Raw genomic sequence first — 18,106 nt, 5'->3', positions numbered from 1 at the left:
AGGTTTATTCACATCTGAGATACACACAGACAATAAAAAGAGGTCTGTGTCATTTTCAAACGATCCAAGTTGTTGGTTTTAATCACTGATGCAGTCCTAAGTAAAATAAAATTACTTGGTTTTATTTGTAGTATTTCCTGTTTAAACAAGGTGTTCTTTTAGAAAATAATGTGAGGAGAAGTCATCCAAAGGGGTTAAATAAACAGATGTCACACATTGAGACAGTGGTAGTAGTTGTATTAAATGTTAGAGGTGGAGGACTTCTTCATCGCGTGGATGGTATAATTATAATTTTCACTTTTGCTGATGATATTTCTGCACTTACTCATCAGACAGCAGAATTACTTTTGTCAGAGTTGTATGATTATTATTATTATTATTATTCAGTTGTTTTGTACGTAAAATCTTACCTGCAGTGTAACAAGTAACTCTACCTGTCAAATAGGTATTTATTATAATACAAAATACTATGTTTTAGGTGTCTGCCTGGCATTCTGGTCTTAGCATGGATATAGTTCTGCCTCTGAAGCACAATATAAGTGTAAAGTTGTAAATCAAAAAGTGTCTCAATTCTATGGTAGCAACAAGATGATTTAATGGGTGTGTACACAAAATTATGTTTACTTATTCAGATTTTTTTCTTGTGAAATATTGGATACTTTTTAAAGCCTCTATCTGAGAAGGAAAAATCTAATTTGAGTTGGTTGGAGGTTGGGGACGAGGAAGTGGGTCATGTTCAAAGCCTCTGGTGGAGGTGGCTACTAGGAGTTGTGTACAGAATGTCATCTGTGCCTGTTGTGGTGGCATCCTAAGAAGCCATCCAGGAGCCCTTCAAGCTGAAGAAGGAGGCCTTTCGGGCTTTGTTGGCACAGGGGTCTCCTGAAGCAGCAGGCAGGTACCCGGATACTAGAAGGGCTGTGGGAAACCCGGTTGTGGGAGGAGTTCACAGAGGCTATGGAGAAGGACTTTCAGTTTGCCTCAAGGATGTTCTGGCAAAGTGCTGACTCACAAAGGGAAAGCAGGGGGAGAACTGCTTATCCTGACTGTGGATATTGTCAAACGGTGGAAGCACTGAGGAACGTTTGAGGAAGTTTGAAGACTCGGGAGAAGCCTCAAACATAGGCTATCCCTGGCAGAGGAGGTCTCTGAGGTGGTTAAGAAGCTCCTCAGCAGCAAAACACCAGGTGTGGATGAGATTCACCATGAAATGCTGAAGGCTCTGACCATTTGTTGTGATGTCTTGACTCGTAAATGTCACACGGAGGGTGTGCTCAAATTATCAGCATATCACACTGCGTGTGGGTGGGGGTTGCCTGGAGAAGGCTTATGACTGCGTCCCCCAAGCAATCCTGTGGGGGGGTTGTGCAGGAGTTTGGGTTTGGGAGTTTGACTTCCATGAGCCATCCGGTGTTTGGGACGTCACACGTTTTCAGTGGGTGTTTGGCTCCCCCCGTGGTGGTCACTTGTCACAGATTCTGCTGGTTATTTTAATGGATAGGATCTGAATAGCACAGCAGGAGGCAGGAGAGTATCAGAATCTTTTGCAGATGATGTGATTCTGTTGGCTTCATTAGACCATGACCGACATGAATATATGAAATTGCAGTGGTAGTTAGCCTAGCCTGCTGTTATATTAATTAGCCTACAGGAAATGACATTTGTTTTTAATCAAACAACAATTTTCTATCTTTTAATAAAAAAAATTGTATTTCCATCTCCAACTACTGTAGCCTATGATGACTCCTGATTCATTGTATTCAGTAGCAGTAGCAACATACAGTGAACCAGCTAATTGAACGTATGGATGTAATTTTGATAAAACTTACATATCTAGAGAAATATTTTACATTGTTTGCTCACATGCACAGTATGCTAAAGTAAGTGTGGCACTTTACCAAAAATTGTCCCACTCAATCAAAAAAAGTAGGCTACCTTTCAGCAAAAGAGGGTGACGTATGGAGTTTATGTCAATATAACATTAAATGGACTAGACAAGCTGTTATAGTCTAAATATGCATTTGCCAAAAACTGTCCCACTTACCTTGAAAGGAAATCCCCCTGCAATTTTCCGATTCGGGAAGCTTGAATTTCACATTTGCAGTTGAACGCACCGCGGCAGGGTTTCCTGTTGTCCACACCTTGTGAAACTTGCCGTGCTTCCATCTGGTGGCGCGCCTGTCTGAACCTTTTGCTTGGCGGCCTAGATGTGAGCCCCGTCAGCCCTTCCTGCTATAGGAAACCCGCACTGACGCAAAGAAACCATAGCAAACGGAGCTCAGTGATAATTAAGCGCTTTGCCAGCGCTGTTTTACTGAAACTCTCTGTCCTCTCACATCCAGGTGTCACTAAATAAACCGCGTCCGGTGACTACAGGGCGTGCAGGAAAACACAGCCGACGAGAGGGAAATAAGCAGTGTTTAACTTGGGTTTTGGTAAGGTTTCAGTCATTTTACCCTGTCTTTTTTTTTTTTTGTCCGCTGGCGTTTAAGTTCCTTGGTTACGTTATCTAACTTCATAAATGATAAGCTAAACCCAAGCAAACCTGGGATGTTAAGCGTACTACCGTTAATATAGTGAGCTGACTGGAGTAAAGGTGTGTAACGTTACAGTTAGTCAAAACCGCTAAATGGATCAAATAGTTTTCATGATTTTCCACCCACAGATAACATACTAGCTACTGTTATATTCCTCTGACATTACTAATAGCACTCAGCAGTGTGTAGGAGGCACTCAGTAGTCACTTTCTACACACCCTATTTCTTTTCCTATTATAGTGCTATAAGATGATATGCAGTTTTATTATAAAGGTTTGCATGCTTTTTAAATAATTATTTAGAAATTGAGATTACTAAAGTGTTCTTTGAAGACGATTGTGAGCTGCATATCTGTATTTGGGTTCAGCAGAGAGACTATGCTGGTTCACATGCAAAGACCTGAAGCCACATCCCTCCCTCACACACTTGTCTTTTTTCAGATATGCCCTGTTTTAATTTTGAGGCTATAATTAGCTCAGTGTGTGCAAGTGTGACCCTCCCTTGTCTCTTTTTTTCCCCCTCTGCTTCTCTCACACACACAGTTTCCATCTCTGTGTTGACTAAACCCCCTCTTTGTTTCTTCTGCTCAGGCATGGCTGATCTGCTGAGGCTGCTGCTCCGGGTGGCTGAGAAAGCGGCTAACGTGGCTCGGGTCTGCAGGCAGGAAGCTCCCCTCTTTCAGCTCCTCGTGCAAGAGAAGACTGGCGATGACAAGAACAAGAAGTTCGTCCAGGACTTCAAGACGCTGGCGGACGTGGTGATCCAGGAGATGATCCGTCATGATGTTGGTGCTCAGGTAGGAGAAGTCTGAATGAACTGGAGGTGGACTGCGTGTTGGATTGTAATAATTTTCCTGTTCTTTTGTTCAGTTCCCTGAGATGGCAAACTTCATTCAAGGAGAGGAGTCCAACAAGTTTGAAAATGGCCTTGGTAATTACTTAATATTACACTTACATGTTCACTCTTGCAAACTTTTGATGTGAATGACTCTGAGGTTAAAGCAGACTTTATTTTGAAGGTCACTTCATGTGCACAACCACAGTGTTTGGACAGACAGGGATTATGTTCAAGAAAATTTGTACTTTGTACTAGGGTATTCTACGTGTATATGGGTCCATATTCTGAAGCACTTGTTTAGGGTTAGTTAGGGTCATGCATGGGAATATTAATATAATATCTAGCACTGCATCCCTCTGCTGCTTCTTTTGAACACTATTAGGAATATAAAACAGAAGTCACATATCTCAGTGTTTATGTGTGTTGCAACAAAACTGGTTTATCAACATGGCAAAGTGGGCACGTCAGATGGTTTTTGGCATGTGATTGGTTGCAAATTTGTTTAAGAATTTGCACCATGCTAATTTTATTTGATATTAGTGCTGCAACTAATTGTACATTGTTTGGTATTTAAAAACTAAGAAAATTGTGTTAGAACACAATTTCTCATAATCACAATTTCCCATTGCTCAACCTGATGTTTTCACATGTTTTGTTTTGAATATTCAGTTTATGATCACATATGACAAAGAAAATCAACCATTCGTTCCATTTGAGAAGCTGGAACAAGAGAAGTAGTTTCCCTGGTATTGTTAATGATTGATGTGCTCAGAGTGATAAACTGAAATAGAGAACCTGATAATAAAAAAAAATCCGGTGATGTATCTGCAGGAATATAGAACTTTTTACCTGTTAAAAGGTAAGTGCTGTATAGTAATAATCATTCTAAATACTAGATTTTAAACAAATACACTTGAACTAATGATCTGCACTTGAACCGCACAGTGACTATATCATCTTTCATCTAAAATAATCTGAACATAAAGCCAACCACATCAACGTGTCCAGTTATTTACACACACTGCTCATTGTACTGTGTAAATATTTAAAATAACCAAATGAAGTCTCGCTGACTGCGTCACCAGGAGAGAGTGTCACTGTAACAGTGTGCGGTACAGAGGAGGAGACCGCCATGCTGCTGGCCTCGGTGCTGGACAGTGACCACACGGCGGCATCTCTGCTGGCTCGAGCCATCCACCAAGACCCGGCGACCATCGACGCCAACACCGACGGTCTGACAGTGCCCCTCAGCCCCTCTGAGCTCGGCATCTGGATCGACCCCATAGGTGAAAGGCTGGCTGCTGCAGAATCTCACTCCAGCACACTGCAGAGAGTAGAGCCTCGGTGACTACCGTTTGCCTTTTCTTTCCATTAAGATGCCACCAGCCAGTACATAGAGGGCCGAGAGGAGGTGCTAAAGGAGGGCCACCTGTTTCCTTCAGGTCTGCACTGTGCTTTGGTCCTAATCGGGGTTTATCTCCGGAGAACAGGCGAGCCCGTCATGGGCGTCATCAACCAGCCATTCAACTACAGAGATCCAGCAGGTGGAGGGTACGTTTAAAAACAGAAACCACATTTCCTCTTCTACCTCTGAGTTTCTGACATTTTTAAACATACACACAGCTGTCACTGCATTTATAGGCAGATTCACAGGGCTCTTTTGTTTTCTAAACAGTTTCGTATCTTATCTAAATTTAATTTGTATGACACACTCGTTATTAGACCTCCATAATCATATCTGTCTCTAAATTTGTTTGCCTGGCAATCGAACAGCAAAGAGTTCGCCAACATTATATAATAATAATGACAAAAGATGTCGGGTGGCTGTAGCTTGGAGGTAGAGCAGGTCGCCCACTAATCAGAAGATTGGCAGGTCCATCCCCGGCTATCGAAGTGTCCTTGGGCACTTGTCCTTGCATGGTAGCTTTTGCCATCCATGTAGGTATAGTAAATGTATGTAGTCTAAATGGGGTAAAACACTGAGTGGTTGGAAGACTAGAAAAGCCATTATACAAGTACAGTCCATTTAGAAACACCTCTAAACATAATGCAATCCAGTACAACACCATCTTTAACTATGATCTCAATGCTAAAACATACAATTTAATTTACACCTCTGTTTCTGCCTGGCCACACACAGATATATCAGTCAAAAAGTAATTTATTTAACTCACACTAATGACCCACCAACCCGCCAACTGGTGGGTTGTGTAAGTAGGAGAGACATCTGTCATAAAATATGGTTTCATGCATGTTGGCGTGTTTCATGCGTCAAGAAGGCGGCGATCGATGTAGTAGGCCTGGCTTAGATGGAGTGAGACTCCCAGCAGGGCAGTCCTTTATGCCTTTTAGGAAGCCTAGCCCAGATGGGCAGGTACAAGCAGCTCCTCCTACCAGCAAACTGCCAGTATGGGAAGGTTCATCACACCTCAACGACAGTGTCTACAATAACTGAACATAAGGATCAAAAGGTATTTAGGACTTTATGGAAATACAGTAGTATTGGATTACGTAACATTGCACTTAATCAAGTATTTCCACCACAGTTCTTAACTTTCTCTGCCAAATAGTCTGCGGCTGCAGGTTGCCGAATATTAAGATGGAATATTGTCAGAGTTGTATGATTATTATTATTATTATTATTATTCAGTTGTTTTGTACGTAAAATCTTACCTGCAGTGTAACAAGTAACTCTACCTGTCAAATAGGTATTTATTATAATAAAAAATACAAATGGAAAACATGCGTGTCACATTACACTCTGTGTGTTTGACCTTGATCTACTGCTGACTTAATCTTAATCTAACAACAACATTGCATAAAATCGTGATGACTTTATGCAGAACTGGCTCTTTTTCACTTGTGAAACTTTTCATCACTTTTCCATAGAGAGTTGCATGTTTGAAAGTGTGCGTGTGCATGTGAACCTTCATTTTCTCTGTCTTTACCTGGTGAAACTCCTAAACCTTGTGAACAACTTCGTAACCAAGAGGTTATAAAGTTGATTGCATGGCCAGTCTTTATCCATACAATGGCTATAATCACTGTTTTTATAATAAAATTGTAACAAATGACAATGTGAAAGGGCTCATTCGCAGTGATGAACCTACAAAGAATTATCACCTGGATCTACAGCTCGGCTTTGTGGAGCTTTACAGTCACCGCTCTCATAGCGTTATTTTCAGCCACAGCAGGCAGCTGTTTTCAGCATCAAACAGCAGACAGACAAAATGAGAGACGAGCTGGTGAACATAGTAGAGCTAAGGATCCAGATATTTCCTTGAGGAATTAGTAGAGACATAAAAAAGAGTGAATATTGGACATGCATTGATCATGTGGCTGGAACACGGCTCCAAATGAATGGTGAGGGTTGATGTTTTTGTCCGAGTGAAGTAATGAACTGTTACTCATCTTTGGTATCATTCTGGGATGGTGTTGTGATGTTGTCTTTCCCTTCCACTGTGCCTCGCTTTAACTGCTATATTCAACCTACCACTAATAATTTGCATTCACAGGTGGAGGGGGAAGCATTTCTGGGGGGTGTCCTATGGCAGCGTCAACGTCTGCTCAGTGTCCCGTCCAAAAGATGCACCTGGAGGGGGACTGTCTGTGGTGCTGAGCTCCAGTGAGAAGCAGGTGGTAAAGGAAGCCCTGACCTCGCTGTGCGGCCCTGAAAAGCTGATGTACGCCTCTGGAGCCGGCTACAAGATCCTGTGTGTCATTCAGGGGCTTGCTGATGTTTACGTCCTCTCAGAGGGAAGCACCTTTAAGTGGGACTCCTGTGCTCCTCACGCTCTGCTCCGAGCCCTCGGTGGGGGTGTGGTGGACCTGACCAAGAGTCTACAGTTCAGCTCTGGAGCACAGGATCAGCAGACAGAACTGACCTATCACCAGCCTTACACTGAGTGTAAAGGAGCAGACCGTTGGGCTAACCAAGGCGGCCTGGTGGCTTATCGGGACTGTTCTCAGCTGCACAGCGTCGTGGGAACTCTCAAAGGCAAGCTGTAGAGCAGCAGCTGTAATCAGCACAAGCTGGATAAGTTATTGTTGCATTTAGGATCATATTCATGTTTTAGTAGAGTGAGGAATATGGGGGTACGTGATACAATATTTTAATTATAAATAATACTGTCTTATTTTTAACCAAATATATTTGCATATTACAAGATGAACATCCGGTCTGGGCCAAATAGTATTTTCAAATACTGTCTGGTCTTTAGTTTTAATCGGTGGTGCTGGAGGGAAAAATTCAGGGGGTGGGGGAGTGATGTGGGTGGACAATAAACAAAGAAGTGCTGTGGTTCATCACAAGATCGTCAAGATTCAGTTTAGAAAGATTTGTTCAGAAGGCAAAATGGTATGTAAAGTACAAGAAGTCCCTTTTTGAATCAACTCACATCTCGAGTTCAGTCAGTATACTAAGAGAGCCTTGTTTCTTTTTTTGAAAAAAAAACACAAACATGCTGTTTATGTTCCCAGTATTGTTCCCAGTTGATAACAATTTAATCCATCGATCCGTGTCCCGGGAGTTGGGAGGTGGGGGTCAAAGAGTGGATTGACAGGAAAAGTTTGGGAACCACTGATTTACATCTTAAAAGACGAGTGGGACACTGAGAGAGACAGCAGAAAGTTCGGACAATCACAAGAACGTTTGTCAGTCGGCTTTACTGTTGACCTCTGTGAGTGACAAGTTGTCCAGCTGTGGCGATCCAGTATGTTGGCTTCCTCCTTGCAGCTGCAACAAGCTTTATTATTGTGAATTTTGTTTAGCTCAGACCTGATAGTCATTTATTAAACACTGCTAAAGAGTTTGTCTACATGTTGCATAAAGAAAATAGATAACATTATTTAAAAGAAAGTACAGTGCTCACTGCTGGACAGCTGAGGAACGCTTCACTGCCAGAGGAAAGGTAATGTGGCGTCACAAGACTGCTTCTGACTTATCTGGAGGATTTTTTCGTGGATTCAAAGGAGTCTTAGCTGCAGTTATGAAAAGTGATATCACATTTTTCAGTCAAGTGAGCGAATGAGACTCAAATCAAGCCTTGCGCAGGAATCTGCAGCTCTCTGAAACAACTCCTTTTAAGGAGCAGCGTGATAGACATGCCTAGCGCTCGTTCAGTGGCAATAGCACCATTAGTTAATAAGGTCAGAGAATGGAAAAGCCGTATGGGGTAAAACAGTAACGGAGCCATTTTCAGTGTGGGTTTACAGTAAAATGAAATATTAAGCCTATTTGAAGGATGGGACCTGCAGGCTGACGAGCTCCTCTAAAGGCCGGAAACAGATTCTTATGAAGATATTGGGAATGATGTGTAACTTTACTTTCAATGTAACCATGTGTGTTTAAAGTGGTATAACTTTGATGTGCACTGGGAAACCTTCGGTTATGTATACTGAGCATAAAACAGAACAACAATGTGCATATAGGAAATCATTTTTATTTTGAAAAGCAGGAGAAAGAAACCCAACAGTGGTATTTTAAAACTGTTTTGCCAGCCAGGGAACTCGCATCACAATTCCCTACAAAACACCCTGATGATTGTCAGATATTTTTTGCAATACTTATGCATATTCTGTTAAAAAAAATCAAAAGAAAAGAATCTGTAGTGTTGGCTCTTTCATTGACCTCCTGGACTTCGGACTGCTACCTTCAACATAAAGCGCTGTACATTCTCATGTCAAGGTGGACGTGTGGAGAAAAAAATAAAATAAAATAAACCCACTCTGTACAGGGTGGTACCAGCTGCGAATCCAGTTTCCTAGATAGGTACTGAATAAGATATTTGATGGTACATCATGACCATCATGTGGATAGGAACTTGGACGGTGGAGCCATCCACCAAGAGTATGTGAGATGTAAAAATTGCACATTTTTGAAAAGAAATCTGGAACAAATTAATCCAATTTGTGAATGATGTACTTAAGTCATTTTTGTTGATTTCGCTCTGATTATCTATCGCACAGTAACAATCTTGAATTTAACGCTGCCCAACTGGAAAAACAAATTCAAGTCCTTGTAGTTCTTGCTTAGCTGTAACCTTGCTTTCTATCAAATAGTTTTTACCAGAATGACCAACATCCAGGACCTATAACATTACGTTAGTAGTTGGTTTCATTTTAAAGGGCCATTTTTTTAAAACACCAAAGTCACACAATAAACAAACTAACCGACCGACCACAGGTAGACCAGCATCTCCCAAGTTCTGTGAGGTTGTCAATGGAGTCTGGTGAGAGCAATATAGTAACTGGTTTCTGGTTAAACAAGAAGGGTCTTCTTTACTATTTCAAACAATGTTGTACCAATTTGTCACATAGACACAAAAAACATGGGGAAATAGGGTCCAGGTTGAAAAATACCATCGTTATTCTTTAATGTCAAGTGCAATAAAGGGTCATCTTTCAAGCTACCAGACAAACCCACGGTATGCATTATAATGCCATAAGATAGTTCTGAGATTTGGGTTTCTCCAGAGTGTAGTGTTTGTGCAACTCAACTCTTGTTTTTTTAAAATTGTCACTCATTCAATGTTCAGATTCTACCAAAAAAAAAAAATCTTAGTTGCAAATGAGCTGTTAGCTTAGCACACCTCCCACTCAGCTGCAGCTGGAGGAGTCTGGTTAGGCTGATAACCGTTCTGAATCCTTCTGATGTTATTACCTGGGCAGGTTTGCAAATTAACACAATTCTAAAACAACGAATATGGTACTTTTCATATTAACTGTCAATATAAAAAATAGCCTTTATCAAATGCCTAATCACACATAAAAGCCATTTCACCACACTCTCATAACCTTCACATATCAGGTGTAAACAATAGTTCTGTTTTCTTAAATTAACCTACAATGAAAAGGAAATTATCTCTATGCAAAAACCTTATCAAGAAACCAAACCCAAAATACAACCTATTGTCATTTTTCTGACCCCTTCATGTTGTAAGATACAATAAAACTGATGATGATATTTTCTTTGAACCTGTGACCTTGACATTTTGAAAGCTGAACCACATCCAGGAAGCATTAACCACAAGAAAACACTAGTTTATAGCGCATGAATGCACACCTGTCGCTGCCAGGAGCCACTGAGATGATTAAATAAGATGAAAATGCATACATTTTAAAGTAATAAACAAGACAGTTAGAAACAAATCTGACACTCAGGAGTAGCACCATTATTTAGACTGTTTATTTTTCTACGGTAGATTATTTTCCCAACTTGTCCTGAGCTGGGTGACAGTCATGTCTTAACATGCCCCTCAAAAACTACCTGGCAAAAAATGGCACTTTACAGGAAGTTGGACCCAGATGATCATATTTGGACGACTGGAACGTTAATTTTCCAGTAGCAGCGTGCACAACCACACAAATCAACTATATGAAATTAACATATTGCAGATGTTGCAAATGCAACAAGTGTTTTAACTGTTGTCTTATTCAAGGCTTACCGTGCCGATCAAACAAAATTCACAATGCTGATGGAGAACAAAAAAACTAATTGTAAAAGCACTGTAAGTTTACATACAGGTGCGGCTTGCTTCAATATTTATAAATAACCACAACTCCTGACATCAAATTACATACATTTAAGAGTCAAATGGCTGTTAGCTGTTGTATTGTCTAGCTTATATTACTAGCTTTGAAAATCAGCTGAACTGTGAGCAACATTTTCATTTCGTGTGATTACACTGTGAATCAAAGGGGGGCAGTATAGATCAAGTCAACGTGGTCTTTTAAACAGCAACCCATCCCTGGTTTAGAAAAGTACCAACATTTCAAAATGTCAAGGTGACACTTAAAGTTGTGGGACCTTCTCAAAGCAGCTCAGTATTACAGAAACACTGCTGAACTCCTTCCTGCTGTTAGAGCTGAACCTGCGCTGTAATTAAAAAGGCCAATCTGGAGCTGAAACAACTAACCACTGAAACTGAACTTCTACAGAGAACAAATTTGTTTTTTCACAACTCAGGTAATATTTAAATATGCATCAAGTTTGTTTAACAGACAATTTGCCTGTTTATGGTAATGCTAGTTAGCTCAGTGGATCCCTCATGCTGGAGCTTGACTGCATGTGACTTTCACTGAGGCATGTGTACTTAAATATTCTTTGCCTTCCCTTCATGTCTGTGGGCACACTACAAGAGACTCAAACCTCTGCTCTGGTTTTACTATAAAAGCAGACAGGGGAGCTTACCGATAAAAACGTGGTTTCTGGAAGTTTTCTAAATGTTCTATTGTTTTTGTAAATTTAGTGGATGTGTGCTAACATGAATAACACTGACACAGTGAAACTGCCCAGATCACATCTTCCTCATGTTGATTATAGTGATCCATAACTCACAGTCTCTCTCTGAACCAATGCCTTAAATTAACCTTATAAACAAAAGTGAGAGAAATTAAGTGTTAAGATGCAAGTAAATTAATCGTGCTTTGCAGGATTTGGCAGGAAAAAAAAAATGTTTCATTACAGCATCCCGATAAGGATTTCAATGCCAAGGCTACAGCTGTCTTAAACACCAACAAAAAGTAACGTGAAATGAGAGGTAAAGCACCATCACTGCCACGTCTTCAACCCTCCTTCAATACTTGTACTCAGTCAACAGGCTCCTCTTCGTGATCCAGTCTCTCCTCCTTGGCCGATCTGACGCAGCCTCTCTCACGTGAATCTTCTCCATTTCAGGTCTTGACATGCCAACAGGCAGGCGAGAGACAAACATGGCCATTATTCATTGTGTCCCTGTGCTGCTATTTTGATCCACAGACCTCACCTCTGGAAGGGTTTGCGGACCTTCTTCCTCCTTCTGGGGGGTTTGCCACTTTCAGCCCATGTCTCGCTGGACTCTGGCCGGTGACTCCCTGGCATAAAGAAACCTGACTGGCTTGGGGGAGGGGAGAACGGGGGTGCTCCAGCACCAGGTGCATTATGATGGGGTGGACCTGAGGGGAAGAAGCCCCCATTGGCAGCCATGTCATTGGCAGGTCCTCCCTTGAAGATGCGGTTAAAGAAGTCCTGCAAATCTGCGGGGTTGGTCGGACCTGCGGCGGGCTCTGAGGGCGTCCTGAAAGTGAAAGTGGGAAAGTTCAGAGATCTTTTGTGCTCGAGCCTCATTGTTGTTTCTGCTTTTATAGATGTTCATGTGGCAACAAAAATGATGGCCAACTGTAAACTCATTAGGGGTTCAATGATAATCTATTTAAACATAAAGTTTATCTTGATTAAAAATACAAATGTGTTTATATTTTATCAACACAACAGACAGACAGACAGAAGCACATTCAGCCCTCGTACATCGGCAACCACGATCTATCGACTTGATTAATCAAGTAAAAATTTTAAAAATTAATAAATAAAAGTAAATAAATAAAAGATAAAGTAGGACAAATATGCTACAATATACTATACTCTAATATTAGTACTAAACAGACAAAAATACAAATGTGATAAAAGAAGCCTCAATCCTTAAAGACTTGCACCACAAGGGCCAGTATCACATTCATGTCTAAAATATGTAAGACAACCTATCACAACAGTGCACAACACAAGGACCGACACATTAGGGTGCTGGAAAATGTATCAATCACACTGAAAGGACTTATTACAAGTTAGTTATAATTGACATGTCAACAAAAGAGTTAAAGTGCATCCTAATTTTGTTTCAGTAATTGAGATACCATATATTGCAATACTTAAAACATTGTAATTTTCACAGCACCACATCTCTAAAAGGAAGACTCTTCTGTCTCTCACTGGTGTTTGCTTCATATTTTCAAACAAGAACACTAAGGCAAACTATCTGCCAAACTATCTGCCAAAATTAGTTTGTGGATAAATCTGAGGCAAAAATGTAAGCCTAAATGAGGAAGAGGAGGACAAAATGATAATTTGCCTTAGCACTATGGAGGAGGTGGGTACTGGCTGTCACTGACTGCCCGGATGTATCCAAACACTTGAAGGCACGTACCTGTGTCGTGTGGAGTTGCTGTTGTTCTTTGAACCGAAAGAGATGTGATAGGGCACACGGTGCGTGTCAGGAGAAATGCCTATTCGTTGGCAGCCTGCCCACTCTGAAACGTGACAGCATCACAACAGGTCACATGACTGAGAGAAAAGGTGCACCTAGGATATACCGCGCTATCTGGGCTCTGAAGCTTTTCTTTAACCTGAGAATACATCGAGTGGGTCGGATACTGATCACATATGAGAAGGCATTATTGTTTATTTACTGATGAGGGGAGCAGATAATCTTTACAAAAAGCTGACGCTCACCTGTAATATCATAGACCTTGCCATCCATACAGGCAAAATATGTGATACGAAGGCCCAGCATGCTGGACTCAGCCCACAAGTCCCCCTCCTCAGCACTATGGCAACGATTGCATTCAGCACAGAACCGGGCCTCGGCAGGTTCGCGATCCATCTCGAACCGCCTGCGCACACACAGGTCACAAAGGAAACACAATTGTGTGAACGACTGTGGTGAAAGTCTGCAACACGAGACAGGATTCAGAGGCGTGTAATACATAATGTTTAACTTATGCTTCAGTTGGTGGTGTTGGTTGTGTGGCGACATGCCTGTGTTTGCCTTCACACTTGGTACACATCATGGTGTTCATGGCTTCCTTCAGGTCGTCCTGCAGTTTAGTAAGAAACTCGTTCATGGACTTTGAGAGCTCAGTCGCTGCCATACGCTTCCTGTGTGGGAACGAAAAAGACTGGTTTAGTCAGACATGAACACAACAGGCAGAAGGATTTAAACACGGTCTACATCACTGTACAATTTTCGTCTCACTGACCACATTTATTTCAATAGAAGACATTGTGAACATTAAAACAATCAACCTAAAACAAAGAAACGAGCTACTACATCAATGTTTTTGAAGATACTTGATAACCACTCTTTCTGTGTACTCACAATTCATACTCCCGTCGTGTCTCTGGGTTACTGACAATATCCCAGGCAGCCCTCAATACTTTGAAAGCCTCTCCAGCTCGTGGGTGTTTATTCTTGTCTGGATGGACCTGAAAGAGAAAGGACAGAAGAAAAGGCTGCATGAGTAAAAGGAGAACATTTCAGCCTCAGATACAATTTATTAGTCATTAGTTCAGCCATCCTGTATTTTTAACTCAGAGCACAGGCACTTCACACACACCTGGACGGCCAGCTGCCTGTAGGCCTTCTTCAGCTCAGCCTCAGTAGCATGCACCTCCACGCCGAGCACTGTAAAGGGGTCCAGCTCGTCCTCTGGTACCTCAGCCAAGGCCAGCAGTCTCTCCAGCTCCTGGCCTGGCTGGCCTCTCCCTGCTCTGCCAGGTGACTCAGGGCTGGACGGCAGTGCGCATCCATCCCTCCTGAACCTGCTTCGGACTCTCTCCAGCAGGGACACCAGCCTCTTCCAAAACCTTGACTCCTGAAAAGCTGTCCAATAGCGCTTTCCCCTCTCTCCACCAAGGCGGAACAACACACCCTTCGCCCACTGGGACCCAAGAATAACCAAAGCACTTAAAAGTCTCAAAGAAGATAAGGCAGCTGTCTTAACCCACTTCACTGACCTAACTATTTTATCCACCAGGTCTGTTCCTGTGCATTTAATCCATTTCAGAATCCGGCTAGCGTCCGCCTTCATTCCTGCTGTGTCTGTGATCTTCGCAAGGAGCTGCTGCCCAAAGTTGTAAAGTTTCACCCCTCCCGTCTCCACGCCGACTCCACAATTGTGAGTTAATGTGACAATAATCTCAATCATCATGTGGACACAGGAGATGCACCAGAAGCTCAGAGACTCCGACAGCATCTCCTTGAAGGCTAAGGCGAGCTGGTTGCCTGTCCGCCTGCGGCCACGGTTCTGCTGATGGTGGTGGTGGTTACGTCTGCGGGTTTGCTTGTGCCGGCCACCGCTTGACATAACATTGCCTTTTTGAATGGTGGAAAAACCACTTTGACCACTCTGCTCTGAAACTGATCCACTGCTCCTCAGTTTGCATCTCCTTCCAGCTCCGACGTTCCTCCAGCCAGACTCCCCGTTCATGTGCTGCTCCTTGGCAGCTTCGTCCTCTTCTTGATTAATAACATGCAAGTTCTCGTGATCTGCAGTGCTGTCATGCTCGAACCCATCTGAAGCCTCCTCAGTATCCTCTTTGGCCTCAGTAGATCCACAATCCTCTGCTTCACCTATTCCAGAGTCTTGTGGAGTGGCGGGATTTGGGGTGTCCTGAGTTTTGTCTTCCTGCTCACAGGCATCAACGGTCTGTCCAGCCTCCCGATGACTAGAATTCGTCACTGATGCGGAAACACCATCGGGGATCTCTTCATCACTGTCTGTAACACCATCCATCTCCTTCTCAGCTGCTTCTCTCTCCATGGTCCTTACAGCTGTTTGATTGAAGCGATATGAAATCGGAATCTCATGAAAGACGATGTCCTAGATCCATAACCTGTGGCAACATTTTCCCCAGACTCTCATAACAAAGTGAGGCTGGGGGCTCCTGAGGGTCAGTCTCAAGTCCACCATATCAGCAGATGTCAAAAGGCTTTAACACACCTCACATCATGCATCAGGTTGTTATCTGAAAAGCAACACACAAGAGTTCAACATTACTGCTTACAATCACATTGTAAATACACAGAACTGAATGAAGAATATGTTTCTGGTAATGCACTTAAAGACCTTAATGGAAGAATAAGAGCGGAAGGAGTGTCTCTGCATGTGTTAGACCACTGTGTTTCATTTACTGGGTTAGCCACAAACACTTACATCTGGTTATTTCATCTAGACACTTTAATTTTCCAGAAAATCCACAAGCAATACATCCATCAATAAAATATCATATCCATACTGCACAGTCTACAGAGCATCAGAGCTGAAACTATTATTCTAATAACTGACTGGTCGATCACCAGAAAACAAAATCTATTTTGATAACAGACTGACCGGTTAAGTTATTTATCAAACAATCTCTTTCTATTTCCTGCTTTTTTGTTTTATATCAATGTAAAATTAATGTCAATGGGCCTGAGCGGTTGGTCAGACAAAACAAGACATGTGAAGATGCCTATCTTCTGACTTTTTATAAACTAAAAAGTTAAAAGAAAAAATAATTGACAGATGAATCAGCCGTGAAAATAATAGTTAGCTGTAGCCCAGTGAGGACTAAATTAACACTACATTTTGGGGAACAAAATATATCAAAAGTGTTTACCTTACATCTGCTGCTACCCGAGGAGATCATTTGGAGCTAAATATTTTTCACCATGACTGTATAACAACACGGTTTGGGAAGAGCTGTTCCTGAATAAAAAATATTAAGAATGAGTCATATTATTCATTAATCATTAACGTACATGTAATGTAGATACGTGACCTGTTATCTGTCCAGCCGTTGTAGAAGTGAACATGAGTTAAATGAGATATTCAAACCTGCTTTAACACGTACATGTGAAACGTTAGTAGTGCAACATTACATTCAGCTTAGTTGTTTGCTAACTCAGTTAGCTGAAGAGGAAGTGTCTAAAAACGGGCTGTAAGACACAACGTCTGACCTTTTACAGCCGAGAAAAAACAGCCATTACAAAACGGTCAGTCCTGTCTGGAGAACAGGCTGACAAACTAATTTGATATTACTTTAACACCGACAACAGCACCAGATGTTTTAAAGGCGGCTAATGTTAGCAGACAGCCTGTTATTAGCATGAGGTAAGCAGCCAGCAGGATGACAGACAGGCGCTTTAGGGGCTAAAATTAGCTTACCTCTGGCAGGCTAACCTGGCAATATTTCGACTAAATAAGGTCTCAAACGACGATTAAACGACAGCACAGCAGCTAACTGTTAACGCTTTTACCTAGCATACAGCCAACCGAGCAGCTAACGTTACCTGTTAGCTAATAACAGTAGCGAGCTGGTCTAGCTAACATTTACGCCACTTTCCTCTTCCTGTGGGGTTTCACAAGTAAAATAAGGCATGTTTTGGACACCGGACGAGTCCAGTAAAAAGGCAAATTATTCAGCATTTTGCATTCAAACAAACTAGATGTCATATATACCTCTCACACAATTGTGTAACCTTGTTTGTTAACAGACAGCCAAGTAAGTGTCCGTGTTGTTTTTTTTAGCCACTTCTTCTTCTGCTGCTGCCCCTTTTCCTACTTTCTTCCTCCTCTGCCGCCCACTTCTTCTTCCTCGTTGTTTTCTGACTGTTAAAACAGTCAGAAAACCACTACTGCCACCCATTGACTTGTAAATATAGCTGATAATTAACAACCTTTACTCTTTTTTGGTACATATTCCTTGATAAATATAGTATTACATTACACTGTGCACATATTATTAAAATACGCTATACATGGTAACACAGTCCTTTATCCTTTTATAAGTTATTTACCTATATAATCCCCCTCTCGACGCTTCACAAATAGGCCTACCCGGAGCAGGCAAACATGGCCAAAAGTATTTGTCCGTGTGGTTTGGACAGGGTCCCTTCGTTCCAATTAAGGAAAATCTAATTATAATTAAGTGTGTTAGTGTAAGAACTTTTCAGCAAGTGGCTGAGGAAGGACTTTGCTTGTTTTCACATGATCATGCCCCAATGCACAAGTGAGGTCGATAAGAAAAAAAACTCCCTACTAATAACCACACTAAACACATATGGGTCTACTGTTATCCACATAGGCTTTGGTATCACAAAAGTGTATCACAGCCTACCACCTGCCCCAAATCCATGCCTCTTCTTTCAAGGCAAAGACTG

General features: G+C 41.8%; 2 protein-coding genes across 5 annotated transcripts; one reads left to right on the top strand and one right to left on the bottom strand.

Moving 5' to 3' along the window:
• The first annotated feature begins 2,212 nt into the window (after positions 1-2,212).
• Positions 2,213-9,103, top strand: inpp1 (inositol polyphosphate-1-phosphatase). The gene is made up of 6 exons (XM_046075696.1): positions 2,213-2,432; positions 3,125-3,330; positions 3,404-3,464; positions 4,457-4,657; positions 4,748-4,922; positions 6,887-9,103. Exons 2-6 carry the CDS (start codon positions 3,127-3,129, stop codon positions 7,377-7,379), a joined length of 1,134 nt encoding a protein of 377 aa, XP_045931652.1. The 5' UTR covers positions 2,213-2,432; positions 3,125-3,126; the 3' UTR covers positions 7,380-9,103.
• Positions 8,793-17,526, bottom strand: dnajc14 (DnaJ (Hsp40) homolog, subfamily C, member 14). 4 transcript variants are annotated; one of them, XM_046075692.1, is made up of 8 exons: positions 17,406-17,503; positions 16,564-16,652; positions 14,520-15,930; positions 14,282-14,388; positions 13,942-14,061; positions 13,636-13,796; positions 13,331-13,433; positions 8,793-12,427 (listed from the first exon to the last, which is right to left on the bottom strand). In XM_046075692.1, the coding sequence occupies exons 3-8, from the start codon at positions 15,723-15,725 to the stop codon at positions 12,133-12,135; spliced, it is 1,992 nt and encodes a 663-aa protein (XP_045931648.1). In that variant the 5' UTR covers positions 15,726-15,930; positions 16,564-16,652; positions 17,406-17,503; the 3' UTR covers positions 8,793-12,132. The 4 variants fall into 4 exon arrangements, with proteins under 4 accessions (XP_045931648.1, XP_045931650.1, XP_045931649.1 ...); XM_046075694.1 differs by lacking the exon at positions 17,406-17,503 and adding an exon at positions 17,112-17,154; XM_046075693.1 differs by lacking the exon at positions 17,406-17,503 and adding an exon at positions 16,798-16,974.
• Positions 17,527-18,106: the final 580 nt, after the last annotated feature.

This window comes from Micropterus dolomieu, linkage group LG18 (genome assembly GCF_021292245.1).
Source record: "Micropterus dolomieu isolate WLL.071019.BEF.003 ecotype Adirondacks linkage group LG18, ASM2129224v1, whole genome shotgun sequence".
NCBI classification, from domain to species: Eukaryota; Metazoa; Chordata; class Actinopteri; order Centrarchiformes; family Centrarchidae; genus Micropterus; species Micropterus dolomieu.
Note: the sequence above shows the minus strand (reverse complement) of the source record. Positions and strands in the feature narration are given on the sequence as shown.

Bases quoted from the DNA above. Each gene is read 5' to 3' on its own strand.
- dnajc14 (XM_046075695.1), bottom strand. From the start codon at position 15,725: ATGGAGAGAGAAGCAGCTGAGAAGGAGATGGATGGTGTTACAGACAGT. The intron at 14,389-14,519 runs GTGTGTGTGAAG...TTTCTCTTTCAG, and splicing joins ACAGGCAGCTGGCCGTCCAG to GTCCATCCAGACAAGAATAA. The intron at 12,428-13,330 runs GTACGTGCCTTC...TTTCACTTTCAG, and splicing joins AGCAACTCCACACGACACAG to GACGCCCTCAGAGCCCGCCG.
- inpp1 (XM_046075696.1), top strand. From the start codon at position 3,127: ATGGCTGATCTGCTGAGGCTGCTGCTCCGGGTGGCTGAGAAAGCGGCT. The intron at 3,331-3,403 runs GTAGGAGAAGTC...TCTTTTGTTCAG, and splicing joins GTCATGATGTTGGTGCTCAG to TTCCCTGAGATGGCAAACTT. The intron at 3,465-4,456 runs GTAATTACTTAA...CTGCGTCACCAG, and splicing joins CAAGTTTGAAAATGGCCTTG to GAGAGAGTGTCACTGTAACA.